The sequence below is a fragment of the Monodon monoceros genome, unplaced genomic scaffold (genome assembly GCF_005190385.1).
Source record: "Monodon monoceros isolate NGI ecotype Baffin Bay Population unplaced genomic scaffold, NGI_Narwhal_1 Super_Scaffold_19, whole genome shotgun sequence".
NCBI lineage: Eukaryota > Metazoa > Chordata > Mammalia > Artiodactyla > Monodontidae > Monodon > Monodon monoceros.
In genome coordinates this window covers 41,539,162-41,557,684 of record NW_021703775.1, presented here as the reverse complement: position 1 = coordinate 41,557,684, position 18,523 = coordinate 41,539,162, and the positions used below count along the sequence as shown (strand labels likewise).

Genomic DNA, 18,523 nt, shown 5'->3' with positions numbered 1-18,523 from the left:
TGATATGTGTGCTCCTGTCATGCCAAGCAGTATCTTTACCTCTCAGTGGTTGATGCAAGCTCAAAATAGTAAGAGGTAGATAGATACGAACTTAAGAGATAGTTAGCTACACAGAAATCTACCTTATGAAGTCATAGAAAAGCACAGTTTAAAAAGAAAAAAAAGACATGCTATTTTCACAGTGCACAGCCTATGTAATCATTATTGCGGTTTGGATTTGATTAACTGAATTTTAGTTTAGTAATATGCTTGGATATATCATTTGATCAAGAATATAATTTGTGAAGCTTGTTAAAAAGCTAAGTAGAATATGATAGGGGAAGACATTTCTTAAAAGCAAAAATTCATGGCCGATTATTTTAAGCACTGATTTGAATTGGCTTTATACTGTACTTTATCCCTATAGTCTTTGTTCATTAGGGTATCAAAATTGCTTGGAAACACCCTTCAGCTTTAGGCTATTAGGACCAGATATCTCATTTATGTACCTCCCTAAGGTGTTCCTGGAATCCAGTAAATGTTAAATTAGGTCCCATGGGCATTTTAACACTCTTGCCCCAGCACATATAGGCTCCTGCTTGCTTGTGTTGTGGCTGTTTTTCTTTCCTACATATCTGTTTTTGTCTGTTTTCAAAAGGTCGTTGGTTCTAGATGTCATAATTTCCTAAATGCATCACTGTTCATCTTCTGTAGCTTTTTGCCTGTCCTTAAGGTTTTCAATTTGAACATTTCCCTCAGATAAATTTTAAAGTTCAGACATGAGGAATTGTAAAACTAGAAGGGACCATAGAAGGTCACACCTCCAGTGGTTCTCAAAGAGTCATATGAGGCTCCTTCATAATTCAGAGGTCTGAGTTTCACCCCAGATCATGGGCAGTTGGGTTAGGAACTCCTCAGTAAGAACCCCATACTTGCATTTCATATTTGAAGAAACTAAGATTCCGAAACTAAGTTACTTGCCCAAATTGTTCTCTAATGAACAATGAAGTCAGATGTATACCCAGATTTTCTCTGAGGACCAGCCCTTTCCACTTTCCCAAGTGTAGTTAGTTAATCCAGGCACTGCCATTTTCTTTCCTCAATAATGAAAATCAACGTATTGGGCGCCCCAAAAATTTCATTTGGGTTTTTCTGTAACATCCGGTCAGAAAAAACCAGAACGAACTTTTTGGCCAACCCAATAGCTTGCAGAGGAGGCCATGTCCATTGTGCTTAATGGCAGAACTTCTGTAAAGAAACAGCAGGACTGTTTTTTGAGGAAAGATTTTTAGATATTAGAAAAGTTATTTCTGAGTCGTAGAAGCGACCCACTAATGAATTGGATCTTGATTAGTTCTAATGAATTGGATCTTGATTAGTTCTGCAATGATTTTTGCTCGCCTGTATTTCCAAAAATCCTTCATTGTCCTCTTCGTGTACCTTCAGAAGTTTTCTAGGGCATCTTTTATCACCGAAATTTGAGAAAAAAATGTAGTTCAAATCTGATTATTAGCACTCTTATATTTGGAAACTATTTAAAAGCTAAGAGAAAAAATTGTTGATTTAAAATATTTGTGTCAAGACGAGGGGAAGAAGGTGGAAGAGTAAGACGCAGAGATCACCTTCCTCCCCACAGATACTCCAGAAATACATCTACACGTGGAACAGCTCCTACAGAACACCTACTGAACGCTGGCAGAAGGCCTCAGACCTCCCAAAAGGCAAGAAACTCCCCACATACCTGGGCAGGGCAAAAGAATAAACAGAGACCAAAGAATAGGGACGGGACCTGTACCAGTGGGAGGGAGCTGTGAAGGAGGCAAGGTTTCCACACACTAGGAAGCCCTTCCTGGGCAGAGACTGCGGGTGGCAGAGGGGGAAAGCTTCGGGGCCGCGGAGGAGAGCGCAGCCACAGGGGTGCGGAGAGCGAAGCGGAGGCGGAGGGCAAAGCGGAGAGATTCCCGCACAGAGGATCGGTGCCGACCAGCACTCACCAGCCCCGATAGGCTTGTCTGCTCCCCCACTGGGGCAGGCAGGGCTGGGAGCTGAGGCTCAGGCTTCGGTCGGAGCACCGGGAGAGGACTGGGGCTGGCGGCGTGAACACAGCCTGCAGGGGGTTAGTGCACCACGGCTAGCCGGGAGGGAGTCCGGGGAAAAGTCTGGACCTGCTTTCTTCCCTCTTTGTTTTCCGGTGCGCGAGGAGAGGGGATTAAGAGCGCTGCTTAAAGGAGCTCCAGAGACGGGTGCAAGCCAGGGCTATCAGCGCGGACCCCAGAGACGGGCAGGAGACGCTAAGGCTGCTACTGCCGTCAAGAAGCCTGTGTGTGAGCACAGCACCCCCCTTCCAGGGAGCCTGTGCAGCCCGCCACTGCCAGGGTCCCAGGATCCAGGGACAACTTTCCCAGGAGAACACACGGCACGCCTCAGGCTGGTGCAACGTCACGCTGCCCTCTGCTGCCACAGGCTTGCCCTGCACTCCGTACCCCTCCCTCCCCCTGGCCTGAGTGAGCCACAGTCCCCGAAGCAGCTGCTCCTTTAACCCCGTCCTGTCTGAGCAAATAACAGATGCCCTCCGGCGACCTACACGCAGAGGCAGGGCCAAATCCAAAGCTGAGCCCTGGGAGCTGTGAGAACAAAGAAGAGAAAGGAAAATCCCTCCCAGCAGCCTCTGAAGCAGCAGATTAAAGCTCCACAATCAACTTGATGTACCTGCATCTGTGGAATCATCCCAAATTGAGGAGGTGGACTTTGAGAGCAAGATTTATGATTTTCTCCCCTTTTCCTCTTTTTGTGACAGTGTATGTATGTGTATGCTTCTGTGTGAGATTTTGTCTGTATAGCTCTGCTTCCACCATTTGTCCTAGGGATCTATCCGTCTGTTTATTTTTGGTTTTGTTTTTTTTCATTTTTTTTAAAAAATTATTTTTTCTTAATAATTATTTATTTTAATAAATTTATTTTATATTCTTTCTTCCTTTCTTTCCTTCCTTCCCTCCCTTCCTCCCTCCTTTCTTTCTTTCTACTTTTTCTCCCTTTTATTCTGAGCCATGTGGATGAAAGGCTCTTGGTGCTGCAGCCAGGAGTCAGTGCTGGGCCTCTGAGGTGGGAGAGCCAACTTCAGGACTGTGGTGTACAAGAGACCTCCCAGCTCCACATAATACCAAACAGCGAAAATCTCCCAGAGATCTCCATCTCAACACCAGCACCCAGCTTCACTCAACGACCAGCAAGCTACAGTGCTGGACATCCTATGCCAAACAACTAGCAAGACAGGAACACAACCCCACCCATTAGCAGAGAGGCTGCCTAAAATCGTAAGAAGTCCACAGACACCCCGAAACACACCACCAGACGTGGACCTGCCCACCAGAAAGACAAGATCCAGCCTCATCCACCAGAACACAGGCACTAGTCCCCTCCACCAGGAAGCCTACACAACCCACTGAACCAACCTTAGCCACTGGGGACAGACACCAAAAACAACGGGAACTATGAACATGCAGCCTGCAAAAAGGAGACCCCAAACACAGTAAGTTAAGCAAAATGAAAAGATGAAAACACACAGCAGATGAAGGAGCAAGATAAAACCCCACTCAGACCTAACAAGTGAAGAGGAAATAGACAGTCTATCTGAAAAAGAATTCAGAATAATGATAGTAAAGATGATCCAAAATCTTGAAAACAGAATAGAGAAAACACAAGAAACATTTAACAAGGACCTAGAAGAACTAAAGATGAAACAAGCAACGATGAACAACACAATAAATGAAATTAAAAATACTCTAGATGGGATCAATAGCAGAATAACTGAGGCAGAAGAACAGATAAGTGACCTGGAAGATAAAATAGTGGAAATAACTACTGCAGAGCAGAATAAAGAATGAAAAGAACTGAGGACAGTCTCAGAGACCTCTGGGACAACATTAAATGCACCAACATTCAAATTATAGGGGTTCCAGAAGAAGAAGAAGAGAAAAAGAAAGGGACTGAGAAAATATTTGAAGAGATTATAGTTGAAAACTTCCCTAATATGGGAAAGGAAATAGTTAATCAAGTCCAGGAAGCACAGAGAGTCCCATACAGGATACATCCAAGGAGAAACACGCCAAGACACATATTAATCAAACTGTCAAAAATTAAATACAAAGAAAACATATTAAAAGCAACAAGGGAAAAACAACAAATAACACACAAGGGAATCGTCATAAGGTTAACAGCTGATCTTTCAGCAGAAACTCTGCAAGCCAGAAGGGGCTGGCAGGACATATTTAAAGTGATGAAGGAGAAAAACCTGCAACCAAGATTACTCTACCCAGCAAGGATCTCATTCAGATTTGATGGAGGAGAAAAACCTGCAACCAAGATTACTCTACCCAGCAAGGCTCTCATTCAGATTTGATGGAGCAATTAAAACGTTTACAGACAAGCAAAAGCTAAGAGAGTTCAGCACCAACAAACCAGCTTTACAACAAATGCTAAAGGAACTTCTCTAGGCAAGAAACACAAGAGAAGAAAAAGACCTACAATAACAGACCCAAAACAATTAAGAAAATGGTAATAGGAACATACATATCAATAATTACCTTAAATGCAAATGGTCTAAATGCTCCCACCAAAAGACACAGATTGTCTGAATGGATACAAAAACAAGACCCATTTATATGCTGTCTACAAGAGACCCACTTCAGTCCTAGAGACACATACAGACTGAAAGAGACTGAAAGTGAGGGGATGGAAAAAGATATTCCATGCAAATGGAAAACGAAAGCTGGAGTAGCAATTCTCGTATCAGACAAAGACAGACTTTAAAATGAAGACTATTAGAAGAGACAAAGAAGGACACTACATAATGATCAAGGGATCGATCCAAGAAAAAGATAAAACAATTGTAAATATTTATGTACCCACCATAGGAGCACCTCAATACATAAGGCAAATACTAACAGCCATAAAAGGGGAAATCGACAGGAACACATTCATAGTAGGGGACTTTAACACCCCACTTTCACCAACGGACACATCATCCAAAATGAAAATAAAAATAAATAAGGAAACACAAGCTTTAAATGATACATTAAACAAGATGGACTTAATTGATATTTATAGGACATTCCATCCAAAAACAACAGAATATACATTTTCTCAAGTGCTCATGGAACATTCTCCAGGATAGATCATATCTTGGGTCACAAATCAAGCCTTGGTAAATTTAAGAAAACTGAAATTGTATCATGTATCTTTTCCAACCACAACACTATGAGACTAGATATCAATTACAGGAAAAGATCTGTAAAAAATACAAACACATGGAGGCTAAACAATACACTACTTAATACTGAAGTGATCACTGAAGAAATCAATGAGGAAATTTAAAAATACCTAGAAACAAATGACAATGGAGACACGACAACCCAAAACCTATGGGATGCAGCAAAAGCAGTTCTAAGAGGGAAGTTTCAAGCAATACAATACTACCTTAAGAAACAGAAAACATCTCGAATAAACAACCTAACTTTGCACCTAAAGCAATTAGAGAAAGAAGAACAAAACAACCCCAAAGTTAACAGAAGGAAAGAAATCATAAAGATCAGATCAGAAATAAATGAAAAAGAAATGAAGGAAACGATAGCAAAGATCAATAAAACTAAAAGCTGGTTCTTTGAGAAGATAAACAAAATTATAAACCATTAGCCAGACTCATCAAGAAAAAAAGGGAGAAGACTCATATCAATAGAATTAGAAATGAAAAAGGAGAAGTAACAACTGATACTGCAGAAATACAAAAGGTCATGAGAGATTACTACAAGCAACTCTATGGCAATAAAATGGACAACCTGGAAGAAATGGACAAATTCTTAGAAATGCACAACCTGCCAAGACTGAATCAGGAAGAAATAGAAAATATGAACAGACCAATCACAAGCACTGAAATTGAAACTGTGATTTAAAATCTTCCAACAAACAAAAGCCCAGGACCAGATAGCTTCACAGGCGAATTCTATCAAACATTTAGAGAAGAGCTAACAAACAGCTATCCTTCTCAAACTCTTCCAAAATATAGCAGAGGGAGGAACACTCCCAAACTCATTCTACGAGGCCACCATCACCTTGATACCAAAACCAGACAAGGATGTCACAAAGAAAGAAAACTACAGGCCAATATCACTGATGAACATGGATGCAAGAATCCTCAACAAAATACTAGCAAACAGAATCCAACAGCACATTAAAAGGATCATACACCATGATCAAGTGGGGTTTATTCCAGGAATGCAAGGATTCTTCAATATACACAAATGAATCAACGTGATACACCATGTTAACAAATTGAAGGAGAAAAACTATATGATTCTCTCAATGAATGCAGTGAAATCTTTCGACAAAATTCAACACCCACCCATTTATGATAAAAACCCTGCAGAAAGTAGGCATAGAGGGAACTTTCCTCAACATAATAAAGGCCATATATGACAAACCCACAGCCAACATCATCCTCAATGGTGAAAAACTGAAACCATTTCCTCTAAGATCAGGAACAAGACAAGGTTGCCCACTCTCACCACTCTTATTCAACATAGTTTTGGAAGTTTTAGCCACAGCAATCAGAGAAGAAAAGGAAATAAAAGGAATCCAAATTGGAAAAGAAGAAGTAAAGCTGTCACTGTTTGCAGATGACATGATACTATACATAGAGAATCCTAAAGATGCTACCAGAAAACTACTAGAGCTAATCAATGAATTTGGTAAAGTAGCAGGATACAAAATTAATGCACAGAAATCTCTGGCATTCCTATACACCAATGATGAAAAATCTGAAAGTGAAATCAAGAAAACACTCCCATTTACCATTGCAACCAAAAATATCTAGGAATAAACCTACCTAAGGAGACAAGAGACCTGTATGCAGAAAATTATAAGACACTGATGAAAGAAATTAAAGATGATACAAATAGATGGAGAGATAGACCATGTTCTTGGATTGGAAGAATCAACATTGTGAAAATGACTCTACTACCCAAAGCAATCTACAGATTCAATGCAATCCCTATCAAACTACCACTGGCATTTTTCACAGAACTAGAACAAGAAATTTCACAATTTGTATGGAAACACAAAAGACCCCGAATAGCCAAAGCAATCTTGAGAACAAAAAACAGAGCTGGAGGAATCAGGCTCCCTGACTTCATACTATATTACAAAGCTACAATAATCAAGACAGTATGGTACTGGCACAAAAACAGAAAGACAGATCAATGGAACAGGATAGAAAGCCCAGAGGTAAACCCACGCACATATGGACACCTTATCTTTGACAAAGGTGGCAGGAATGTACAGTGGAGAAAGGACAGCCTCTTCAATAAGTGGTGCTGGGAAAACTGGACAGGTACATGTAAAAGTATGAGATTAGATCACTCCCTAATACCATATACAAAAATAAGCTCAAAATGGATTAAAGACCTAAATGTAACGCCAGAAACTATCAAACTCTTAGAGGAAAACATAGGCAGAACACTCTATGACATAAATCACAGCAAGATCCTTTTTGACCCACCTCTTAGAGAAATGAAAACAAAAACAAAAATAAACAATTGGACCTAATGAAACGTCAAAGCTTTTGCACAGCAAAGGAAACCATAAACAAGACCAAAAGACAACCCTCAGGATGGGAGAACATATTTGCAAATGAAGCAACTGACAAAGGATTAATCTCCAAAATTTATGTGCAGCTCATGCAGCTCAATAACAAAAAAACAAACAACCCAATCCAAAAATGGGCAGAAGACCTAAATAGACATTTCTCCAAAGAAGATATACAGACTGCCAACAAACACATGAAAGAATGCTCAACATCATTAATCATTAGAGCAGTGCAACTCAAAACTACAATAAGATATCATCTCACACCAGTCAGAATGGCCATCATCAAAACATCTAGAAACAATAAATGCTGGAGAGGGTGTGGAGAAAAGGGAACACTCTTGCACTGCTGGTGGGAATGTGAATAGCCACTATGGAGAACAGTATGGAGGTTCCTTAAAAAACTAAAAATAGAACTACCATATGACCCAGCAATTCCACTACTGGGCATATACCCTAAGAAAACCATAATTCAAAATGAGTCATGTACCAAAATGTTCACTGCAGCTCTATTTACAATAGCCAGAACATGGAAGCAACCTAAGTGTCCATCAACAGATGAATGGATAAAGAAGATGTGGCACATATATACAATGGAATATTACTCAGCCATAAAAAGAAATGAAATTGAGCTATTTGTAATGAGGTGGATGGACCTAGAGTCTGTCGTACAGAGTGAAGTAAGTCAGAAAGAGAAAGACAAATACCATATGCTAACACATATGTATGGAATTTAAGGGAAAAAATGTCATGAAGAACCTAGGGGTAAGACAGGAATAAACACACGGACATACTAGAGAATGGACTTTAGGATATGGGGAGAGGGAAGGTTAAGCTCTGACAAAGTCAGAGAGTGGCATGGACATATATATACACAACCAAATGTAAAATAGATAGCTAGTGGGAAGCAGCCGCATAGCACAGGGAGATCAGCTTGGTGCCTTGTGATCACCTAGAAGGCTGGGATAGGGAGGGTGGGAGGGAGACGCAAGAGGGAAGAGATATGGGGACATATGTATATGTATGACTGATTCACTTTGTTATAAAGCAGAAACTAACACACCATTGTAAAGCAATTATACTCCAATAAAGATGTAAAAAAATAAAATATTTGTGTCACCGTGGTAAGTTATATATCAAAAACACATAGCAAATATTGGAGATTAAAGAAAAATACAGATTGTGAGACAGTTTCATAGTTTGTAAGAAATAACTTACGAAAGATTATGAAACCTATTAAAGGAACTATGTGCTTTTACAGTAACGTCTCAGAAATGTAAAGCTTCCTCAGAATGTGATAGCCGTTAAAAGACTCAGCACTTGCTTTATCTCAGTCTCTGGTATTCTTTCTGGAGATAAGTTGTTAACATCTATACAATGGAAAGACTCTTCTTCACAGCAGCAAGTGCTTTTATTCTCTTCCCAAGCTATACCCCAAACATACACTGCCCTCTAAGAAATAGTCAATCTATCTTGTAGTAATGGTTTTATCTTAGTTATCTTAGGTTTGTCTGTTTGGCTCTTGTCAATTCCCTGAGAACATTTGAAATACTTGACTGGTCATCTCAGATACCCACCTGTTCTGCTTTCAGTTAATGAGTCACTACTCTGTGTCTGCCTTAATATTCTGTATCCTTGGCTTATTTCAGAGTTCTGCCTTCTCTGAGTTTCCTTTCACCACATAGTAATTTCAGGGTTAAGGCCCATTGCATTCTACATTTGAATACTTGAAGAGGGGTTGCACTTTTGAGTTGTAATCATCTACTGCCTTACGTCCCTGATCATTTGGCTCTATCCTCTGCTTCTAACCAAGACATCCAAGCGTTCTGGGTAGATGTAATTATGTATACCATTTAAGGGCTAAAAAGGCAAAGTCCATAGCACTCCTTGGCTTCCTGATTCCGAATTTGTGCCTCTTCAGTCAGTGTACTGAGAAATGACACTTTCCTAGCTCCCTTGGGTACAATTTGAGCCATCCATTTCTATATCATTCCTTTCCAAATAGTTAAGGACCATACTAGGGTTCCCTTCAAATATGACAATATCTCCATCACATAGTTGTGCCTGCTAAAACAGAGAGACTAATAGTTACATGGGCTTCGAAATGAAGGTAGACGGAACCCTATATATTCTTATGTAGTACTGTGAATAGTACTTGGCTTCCCTGGAGTATCTGCTCTTTTTAAAAGAGAAAACAGAGAAACACAATCTATGAATAATGAGCCAACGGGTTTGTATTCATGTTAGAGCAATGTAAATTTTTGTGGAATTAATCAATCTGATCATAATCCTAATAGTGAAACACTCTAAGGGGGTTATAACTTACTGTGTGTGCTTCCTAAGTAATGTTAGTATATTGGTATGTCGTTGTTGAATTCAGTAACAATTACTTATTAATCTCACCTTTTGCTACTGTCCCTTTAAAATGGACCAGTTTTTAGCATATTGTATCTATTTTAGTGACTCTTGAATTTATTCTTATCTTTTCCCTGCATCTGTATGCTTTCTGTTGTGGTAATCCGAGATATACCATATTGGGTAGCTAAGATTTACGATAACTGAGGCCCCCATTTCGCAGGGGAAACCAGGGAACTCTACCACTGACCCTTAATGCTACCACCTCAGGACTTTAAACCACTGAGGACAATGAAGGAGTGTTTGTTCTTAGCTATTTAACATTTTGGTATCCCTTATTTTAGAGGTATAATATAGGAACCAGGATGATTTTGCTCATGTGCTCTTAATTCTGGCTAGATATTACAATCATGTTGAAAGCTTTTAAAACAAAAAATAGATGACCATACCTGTTTGAGAGTAACTCCCAGTGTGCAGTGTGCAGCTAGAGTTGAAGACCACTCTCACAGCTAGTGTAAGCTGGCACATCATTCTTTAATTCTGACCCTGGTTGCTAACAAAGCGTAGTAGTCCCATCTGTTGAGCAGTTCTTGTGATTTAGAAACTTGTATCACATTTCATTTTGTGTTTGTGTTTGACAAAATATGTGAATATTTTGTCTCTTGTCTTATATTCCTTTTTGTCCCTCTCATAGATTCCCGCTTAGAACAAAAAAACATATACATGTCTTTGTGGAAGAGGACAATTAAGATGCTTACTTTTTTTTCTTCTTAAGGTTGTATGGAGGAAACTTGGAGATGCTGCAGGTTCGTGTCCTGGAATTAGGCAGCATTTGTCTGGAAACCAGTACAAAGGACCCATGTGAGAAGGACTCTCTTTCAAACATGACATCACCACTGCCAGAGAGACAGAAGAAAAGAGTGGATTTTCACAAACCTGGACTCATGGAATAACATGGAGTGATTGTACATTGCACATATTTTCCCTCTAAAATCTTTAGTATAACTGAAGTTGTATTTTGTCTCTCACTTCAATGTTCACGACAGTCAATCTCAAACAAGGTAGCTTTGAAAATCACCATTTTGGTACCAATATTTTCATTAGAACTAAAAGTTTTTGACTCTTCAGATGGAAAATTTTAATTGGGAAACCTGCATGATTGGAAGAGTCCAGTAGAGCCTCTGTGGTTTTGATAGAATTGAATCATTGCATATAATGGTGGGAGTGTTCTACCATATTGTTCAAGATAAGAGGTGGTTTCCAGCTTCCCAAGTTGGAGAGTTGGTCACCTATTATATTTTAGTTAATAAAATACTAGTTCCTGATGCATAATTGATTTGAACGCAAGATAAGATTAGGTTTCTGGGATTTCGTTTTGACTTTTGAGGTGCTAAAAATACCACATAGAATTTTCCTTACTGGCTAGGAGGGTAGCAGGACTTTGTCAAGTGCTTATCAGCGAGTACCATTTATTTTAATTGATCAAAGTAAATATATCTTTTCTTTTCATCTTAATGTATTGCTCATGAAGACACATCTTGGGAACATATCAACCTCCATCTTCAGTGTATTCATTAATGTTAATATTAACAGTTTCAATTAAAGAACAAGCAAACAGTTTTTCTAAGTGTTTCCAGCTGTGAGATGTTAATTTCTACAATTTAATTTCTAGACATGCTGTTATACTTAATAAACTTTCTGTAAACTTTAAAATATTGCACTGCATTTATGAAAAAAGCTTTCTTAGCCTACAGCAGTTATCTAACATTTTATGAAACTGACGCATGTCCTTCATTATTGAAGCTAAAAGCTCTTGTTCAGATTGCTTGAGGTTTGAAAAGGAGGTGTGCTAGCTTTGCTTTGCTTTCCTTATTTTTGGTGTATATATATATTATATATATATATATATATATATAAAATAGACTGTGTGTATTGGAAATGCTATGATAGGTATTTTGTGTTTATCCAAATGCAACGATAGTTTCTTGTATGAATGTGCAAGAGGCCTGTGAACGAATGCTAACTTTATATTGTAGTTTAAGATTATAAAAGTAGGAATGCAACAATTCCCAGTTTTCTTCTAAATTACTTAGATTCGATTCATAGCAGATATTCTGTTGTTGCTCTTGTTTTTAAACAGGCTCATTACACATGTATTAATTGTCATTGGTGAAGGAATTGTTACACTTTTTTGAATGTTATTGTGATGAAAAAGCAGCCCCTCTGGTCTCAGAAAATATTTATGAATTAATTTGCTATATAGAATTCTCTAATTATTGTAATTGGGTTACCATTTAAGCTTTTCTTTTAAAATGTTATATATTTTAAGAATATTATTACTCTATAAAAGAAAATTGCTATATTTACACCTTCTCTTGAAAAGCCTTCATCTTTAAATTGTTGTATTCCTACACTCTGAAGACATTTAAAACAAGTTTCTGTGCCTGCAGTAGAGCCTGCAGAAGCTAATACAAGGAACACTGGTCTTTTGACAAAATACTTGTGTAAATTTTGATACTGTATTAAAACTATTTTTTTAAAGTTCTGCATAAAATTGAGTATCAAGTATATGTGTTCATCTTAGCAATGATAATAAATTATTTAATCTCAGTGGTTTTTTTCTTCAAAATGTTTTTCCTAAATGGAGATTTTTAATAGTCACTAAATATCATATTACTCCTGTATGATGACAGTAATGTAGTAATACAGATGATTCATTATCTTAAATACAAGACAAAGGCATGTTTAAATATGTGCTTAATGAGGGATTTAATATTGAGATTCCTCAATTCATTATTTTCTAGTATAATGTAGTTAAAAATTTAGAATATTTAAGAATATTTAAAAATTAGTTATAAACTCTTTCCCTTGTTCTTCTAATTCATATAGAATAAGATTAAACTTCAATTATTTATTATTAAAATATTAGTAATCACAAGAAAATACACCAGAGAGAAAATATTAAAGAAATGGAAAACTCGGCATCTGTATTTAATTTAAGAAGCTTATACATTATTGGGGAAAGATAATATACACATATGACCAAGATGTAAATTAGAGAACACACACACGCTCAGGTAGAGAACTTGGAAATCACTCACACCCTACACTTAGCATTAGTCTGTACTTTAAATGACATAGTAGATGGACAGCCCAGGGCCTGAATCTTGCTACTGCCCAATATGTTTATCAATAAGAGTGAGTGGCACCCTTCTGTTACATGACCAGTTTATTAGCTTATGATTTCATTTTCCCTGGAACAAAGGTTAACTTACATATCTTAGTAGATGATCTTTACCAGCCTTGAAGTTGACTGTCAGTCTATCAGAATCTAAGCTTTTTAAATTAATGCTTTGTAAGTTCCTAGCACATGCTCAAGGCACTACAGAAAATTTAGATCATATGTGACATCCAGCAAAATGCGGACAGTCTAATTGGGATGATTGTTCGACAGTTAACTTTTAATGAATGCCTACCACTACCATATGAGTAAACACACTTTGGTTCCTCACTCAGGATGCTGACTGTTCAAGAAATAATATGGAACCGTAGTATCTTGGATACCAGCAGAAGCTTCCTTTGTCCTTGAGATCTAGATAAGGTTGCCTCAGACATCTATTTTCCTCATCTTGAGGAAGTGCTAAGTCTCCTAGTGCCTTCCACTCATTTCCAGAGTTTTCACTCTATGTAAGCATCCTGTTGCCTCATTCTGCTTCACCTCAAGTGCAAACTGATTCTCCATTAGAAATCTTGTCACCCGTTCTTGGAAAGGATCTGCCTACTTCAAGCTGTCTTATCAAAGTAAATTCCCAACAAGCTCAAGACACTTCTATGAGGAATTCATACATTGACTTCTAAAAGAGAAATTTCTCCATCTCATTACACAATTAAAGGACAATATATCAGATTGAACCATATGAGATTGCCAATATTTGTCCATCTTTGGATTACCAAAACAGCATACGGTACAACTTCATACGATTAAGAGATTTTTGGTGGGAATAAACAATAGAAGTTTGCGTCAGCATATTGAGCTGGAGCAATATAAAGTATGCTTTACTACATGCAGCATTGAATAAAGGCCTTTGGCTTAGCGAGGCTGACTTTGGGGCGGCAAGTTCAGCATGTGACTATAATTAGCTCTGTGCATTTGAGACTTATTCTCATTGAGCCTCAGTGTCCTGATGCGCTGAGTGGAGATAACGTCTATCTTGCTGAGTTACTGTAAGGTTCTTAGTAGCCTTCCTAGTTCCAAAGTTCAATGATCTTGACAGTCCACAAGAAACAATGTTGATCGTTTAAGACATAGGAGCCTAGACCCGTGAGCTGTGGCAGTTTATACCATTAGGCTAAGGGAAGGAACCACAACACTGAAGGGACTCTTATCTACCACACAGATTCTAGCTGCACATTCGTACTTTCAAGCTCTGTTCTTTACGTATGATCAGCCTACCACAGGCCTTGCTATGACCAATCACATATTGTGATTCTGGAAATGGAGAAAAAGGACATGTGTCTGATTCTCATACAGGAACAGTATGTTCGAAAAACAATTTCTACAACCATGTAATTCTGAATTTGTTTTTCATGTCACTGTAGGCATAATACTTTCAATTCAAAATGGCAGAATGAGTACCTACTGCAGCTTTCCCCTCTTGCCTTGAACCCTAAAAATGATCGAAAAGATACTTAATAAACTCATAATTCCAGTAGAACATAAAAAGTACTGTACTCTGGACCAGCAATTATGATGAATTCTTGAAAGAAGGGAGACAAACAGTATCTTGTTGAAGAATGGATCCATAATTCAAAGTACATGATGGAGGGTATTGTTTAAAAAGGAGGCGTGGCTGCAAGGATGTTTCAAACAAGGAAGAGTTTGATACACACATTGCATGGAGATTCTGGGATAATTGACAATAGCCAGACGTTTTTACTCCTGCATATAACCTTTCTCTCCCTGGGTCAGACATAGAACACACAGATAATTACTCACAGGCTGGAATAGAGAGTAGTAAGTATGACGGAATCAGAGACACAGTGCAAAGTCTTTGGATTGGTAACACCCAGAGGAAAAGGGACCCTCTGTACTCAGATCCTTAGCTACTGATACACCCTGCCTAGAAGTTTGTCCCACCACCTCCTTTGCACTTAATTTAGAGAGGCTGAAGTATCTCCAAAACCCAGCGTCCTGACCTGCTTCTTTAGGCAAGTGGTAGAATAAACCCAGCAGGCTAATACGAAATTTCAATACTAACATGAGTATATAACCAAACATCACCCAACATTTCTCTCACTGTCTTCCATTTCCTTCATCGATCCTTCCTTCTCTTTCCTAGTTGTTTTCTAACTGCTGTATTTTATGAGTTTAAACGTTAAAGGTACTTCAAAACCATCTGGAAGTAAGAATAAATCATAAGTTAAGCACAGTCTCATTTAACTGAAATTTAAGAATCTCTTTAAAAAGCAATATCCTCTCATTTTGCATAAATGTTTCTCAGAGTTTTGATGGCCAAGTTATAATTCCATTTGGTCTTATTACCAAGAAGGTTTTCATTTCCTATCCCAGGACCTTTAGTTTTCTAGATCCTGTTCTAAAGTGATAGCATACGATATACAACATCATACTTGCCATGGCAACAACAGATTCATATGCTAATCAGGAATGCAGCACATTTGTGTTTTATAGAAGCACAAAGGCCTCTAAAATTGGCCTTTGATTCTATGGGCCATTGTTGGGTGTGGGCCAAGCTGGATGGGCTTAATACAGCATTATACAAAATCTGTTTTCCCTTTGCAAAAATCTGGATTAGATATGAATGGGTTTCTGACAGTCCAGATAACAGTCTCTGGGGCTTTTTTTTTTTTTTTTTTTTAATAACCATCACCATTCCCCAGGCTCAGTCTAGCCCTACCACTCAATATTGAACACATTGATTGGCTACCCAAGATTCAGTTTTCTCTTTTTCCTAAGACCGTTCTCCTTTGGTGTAGAAAGACAATGCTCTTCTACACTGTCCAAGAGAATCAGGAGAGGCGTTTCCAACTCCATAGCTGAATCTTGATTATTTTAAGGCCTAGACTCACAAAGTCCATCTTGGTAATCTCATCCTACTTGCTAGTAATTGATTCAGGAAGCCAATCTTCAGCCAATCAGCACACAGCATTCCTATGGCCCAACTGTGGCAACATGGCCTAACAAGGCTCATCTAAATTCTTGGGGAAGAAAGTTTATTTTGTGGGTAGGGGAGAGGCTTTTTTTCCTCTTGTTGGATATATAAGGAAGAATTGTCTGTTGCAAAAAGCTATGTTGGCTGTTATTGAGAAGTCATCCAGAGGAGAAAACATGCATACAGTTAAGGGGAGGGCCAAGAGAACTGGGGAGAAAGGGAGCTGAACTTTGATTATACCTTGTCTGGAGTCCACCCTACTTCTGGACTATCAGAGAGATTCAAATTTTCCTTACTGTTTTTGATTTGGGATTCTTTTACTAATATTGTACACTTTAAATGTTATGAATTGAATATCTGGTCTCCTGATGTAGAAAACTGCAGGATATTCTATGATGATGGCTTAGTTGTATTGGGAAGAACAAGGAGTGTGTTCAAACAACTGATTCCTCTAACTACTGTCACAAAAGAGAGGTTCTATGTTATCTTTATGTAGTCAAATAAAAAGGAATTAGTAAGAAGGGAGATCAAGATGGTGGATGATGTGGAGCTTATTTCTCCCCACAGACACCTCAAAAATATATCTGCAGGTGGAACAATTCCCATGGAAAACTAACTGGAAACTGGCAGAAAGACTCCTATAAAACCAATGCTGAGGGGACTTCCCTGGCGGTTCAGTGGTTAAGACTCTGTGCTTCCAAGGCAGGGGGCATGGATTCGATCCCTGGTCGGGGAACTAAGATCCCACACACTGCATGGCATGGACAAAAATGAATAAATAAATAAATAAAATTAAAAAAAACCAACAATGCTGCAAGAAAGATACACATGTATTTGGGTAGGATAGGAAGAGAAGCATTGGGTCAGGATCTGTGCCCCTTGGAGGGGACCAAGAGGAAAAGGGAGATTGCACAGGCAGACAGTCACTCTGGGTAGTGAATGGGTCGAGCCACAGACTGGGTATCCCAGTCCTGGGGTCCTATGTATAGGAGACAAGCCCATTTGGCTAATTGGAAAAGCACTGGGACAGATAGACTGGAGAAGTCTAGACTCCACTCCTGAGGAGTGTGCATGTGCTGGTTTGCCCCCCGGCATGGCAGAGAAAGGTCCCTAGCCCAAGCCAAGTGAACGCTCTGGCCCTGCCCACTCCCTGCCATAGTCTAGCATTAGATCCAGGGTGGCCACAGCAGGGGAAAAATGCCACCATGGGCTTTGTATGAGCAGAGCCCCGGATGCCTACACAGGCAGAGCATTGGACCTCTGTAAAGCACGCAAGCTCTCCTTGCTTCAGCACTCCCCTCCTTTGGGGCAAAGGTCCCAGTGTGGGGAGAAGGAAAAACACACAATTAAAGTGAACAGAGCTAGCTTGAGCCCAACTCTCAGGTCTTCTATTGTAGCAACTTGCGAGAAGACCCACACCCCTGACAGGGCAGTGATGGCCACTGAGCAGAAAGGAAGTCCCGCCTCACACCCCTCTCGGACTCTAGCTCTTCTATCACCAGCCACACCCCCTACCAAGGCGATAGCTGCCAGCACTCCCTGAGAAAAGACATGACTGGCATCCACATCAAATTCAGCCCTATCACCAAGGCACTGAGCACATGCAGTTTACATAGGTGCACTCCCACATAAGAACACCCCTTCAAGACCAAAGTAGGTAACTATTTCACCTAAATTCGTAGAGACAGAGAAAGTTAAATAAAATGAAAAGGGAAAGGAACTAAGCTTAATTGAAAGAGCAAGAGAAAACCTCTGAAAAAATAATGAAACAGAAATAGGCAATTTACCAAACAGATAATTCAAAATACTGGTAATAATACAGCTAACGGAATTAGGGAAGAAGATTGATCTAAACACAGATTATTTTCATGAGGAACTAGAAATTATAAAGAAGCAGCAAACAAGAATAGATAATTCAATGTGTGAGATAAAAAGCATACCAGGAACAATGAATAGCATACTAAATGACACAGAAGAATGCATAAGTGATCTGGAAGATAGAATAATAATGGAAATCATCCAATCAGAACAGCAGACAAACAAATGAAACAATATGAGTACAACATATGAGATCTCTGGTATAACATCAAATGTGCCAACATTTGCATTATAGGGGTTCCAGAAGGAAAAGAAAGAAAGAAGGGTTCTGAAAAACTGATTGAAGAAATTATGGCTGAAAACTTCTCCAACCTAAAGAAGGAAAAAAATATCTAGGTATAGGAAGCACAGAGGTCCCAAATCAAGATGAATCCAAATAGACCTATACCAAGACATAATTAAAATGGCAAAAGTTAAAGATAGAGAATTCTAAAAGCAGCAAGAGAAAAAGTCATATCCAAGGGAATCCCCATAAGGCAAATCAATGTGATACACCACATTAA

At 38.9% G+C, this 18,523-nt stretch overlaps 1 protein-coding gene across 3 annotated transcripts in view; it reads left to right on the top strand.

The window, feature by feature from the left end:
• The window catches only part of CCDC85A (coiled-coil domain containing 85A), a 204,331-nt gene extending 191,749 nt beyond the window's left edge, over nt 1-12,582 (top strand). The window contains exon 3 of one of the 3 annotated variants that reach the window (XM_029232005.1): nt 10,748-12,582. In XM_029232005.1, coding sequence (XP_029087838.1) covers nt 10,748-10,797 — 50 coding nt within the window. In that variant the 3' untranslated portion in view covers nt 10,798-12,582. The remainder of the gene's footprint in view (nt 1-10,747) is intronic. The other 2 variants (XM_029232006.1, XM_029232004.1) reach the window with 2 other exon arrangements.
• The last annotated feature ends 5,941 nt before the right edge of the window (nt 12,583-18,523 follow it).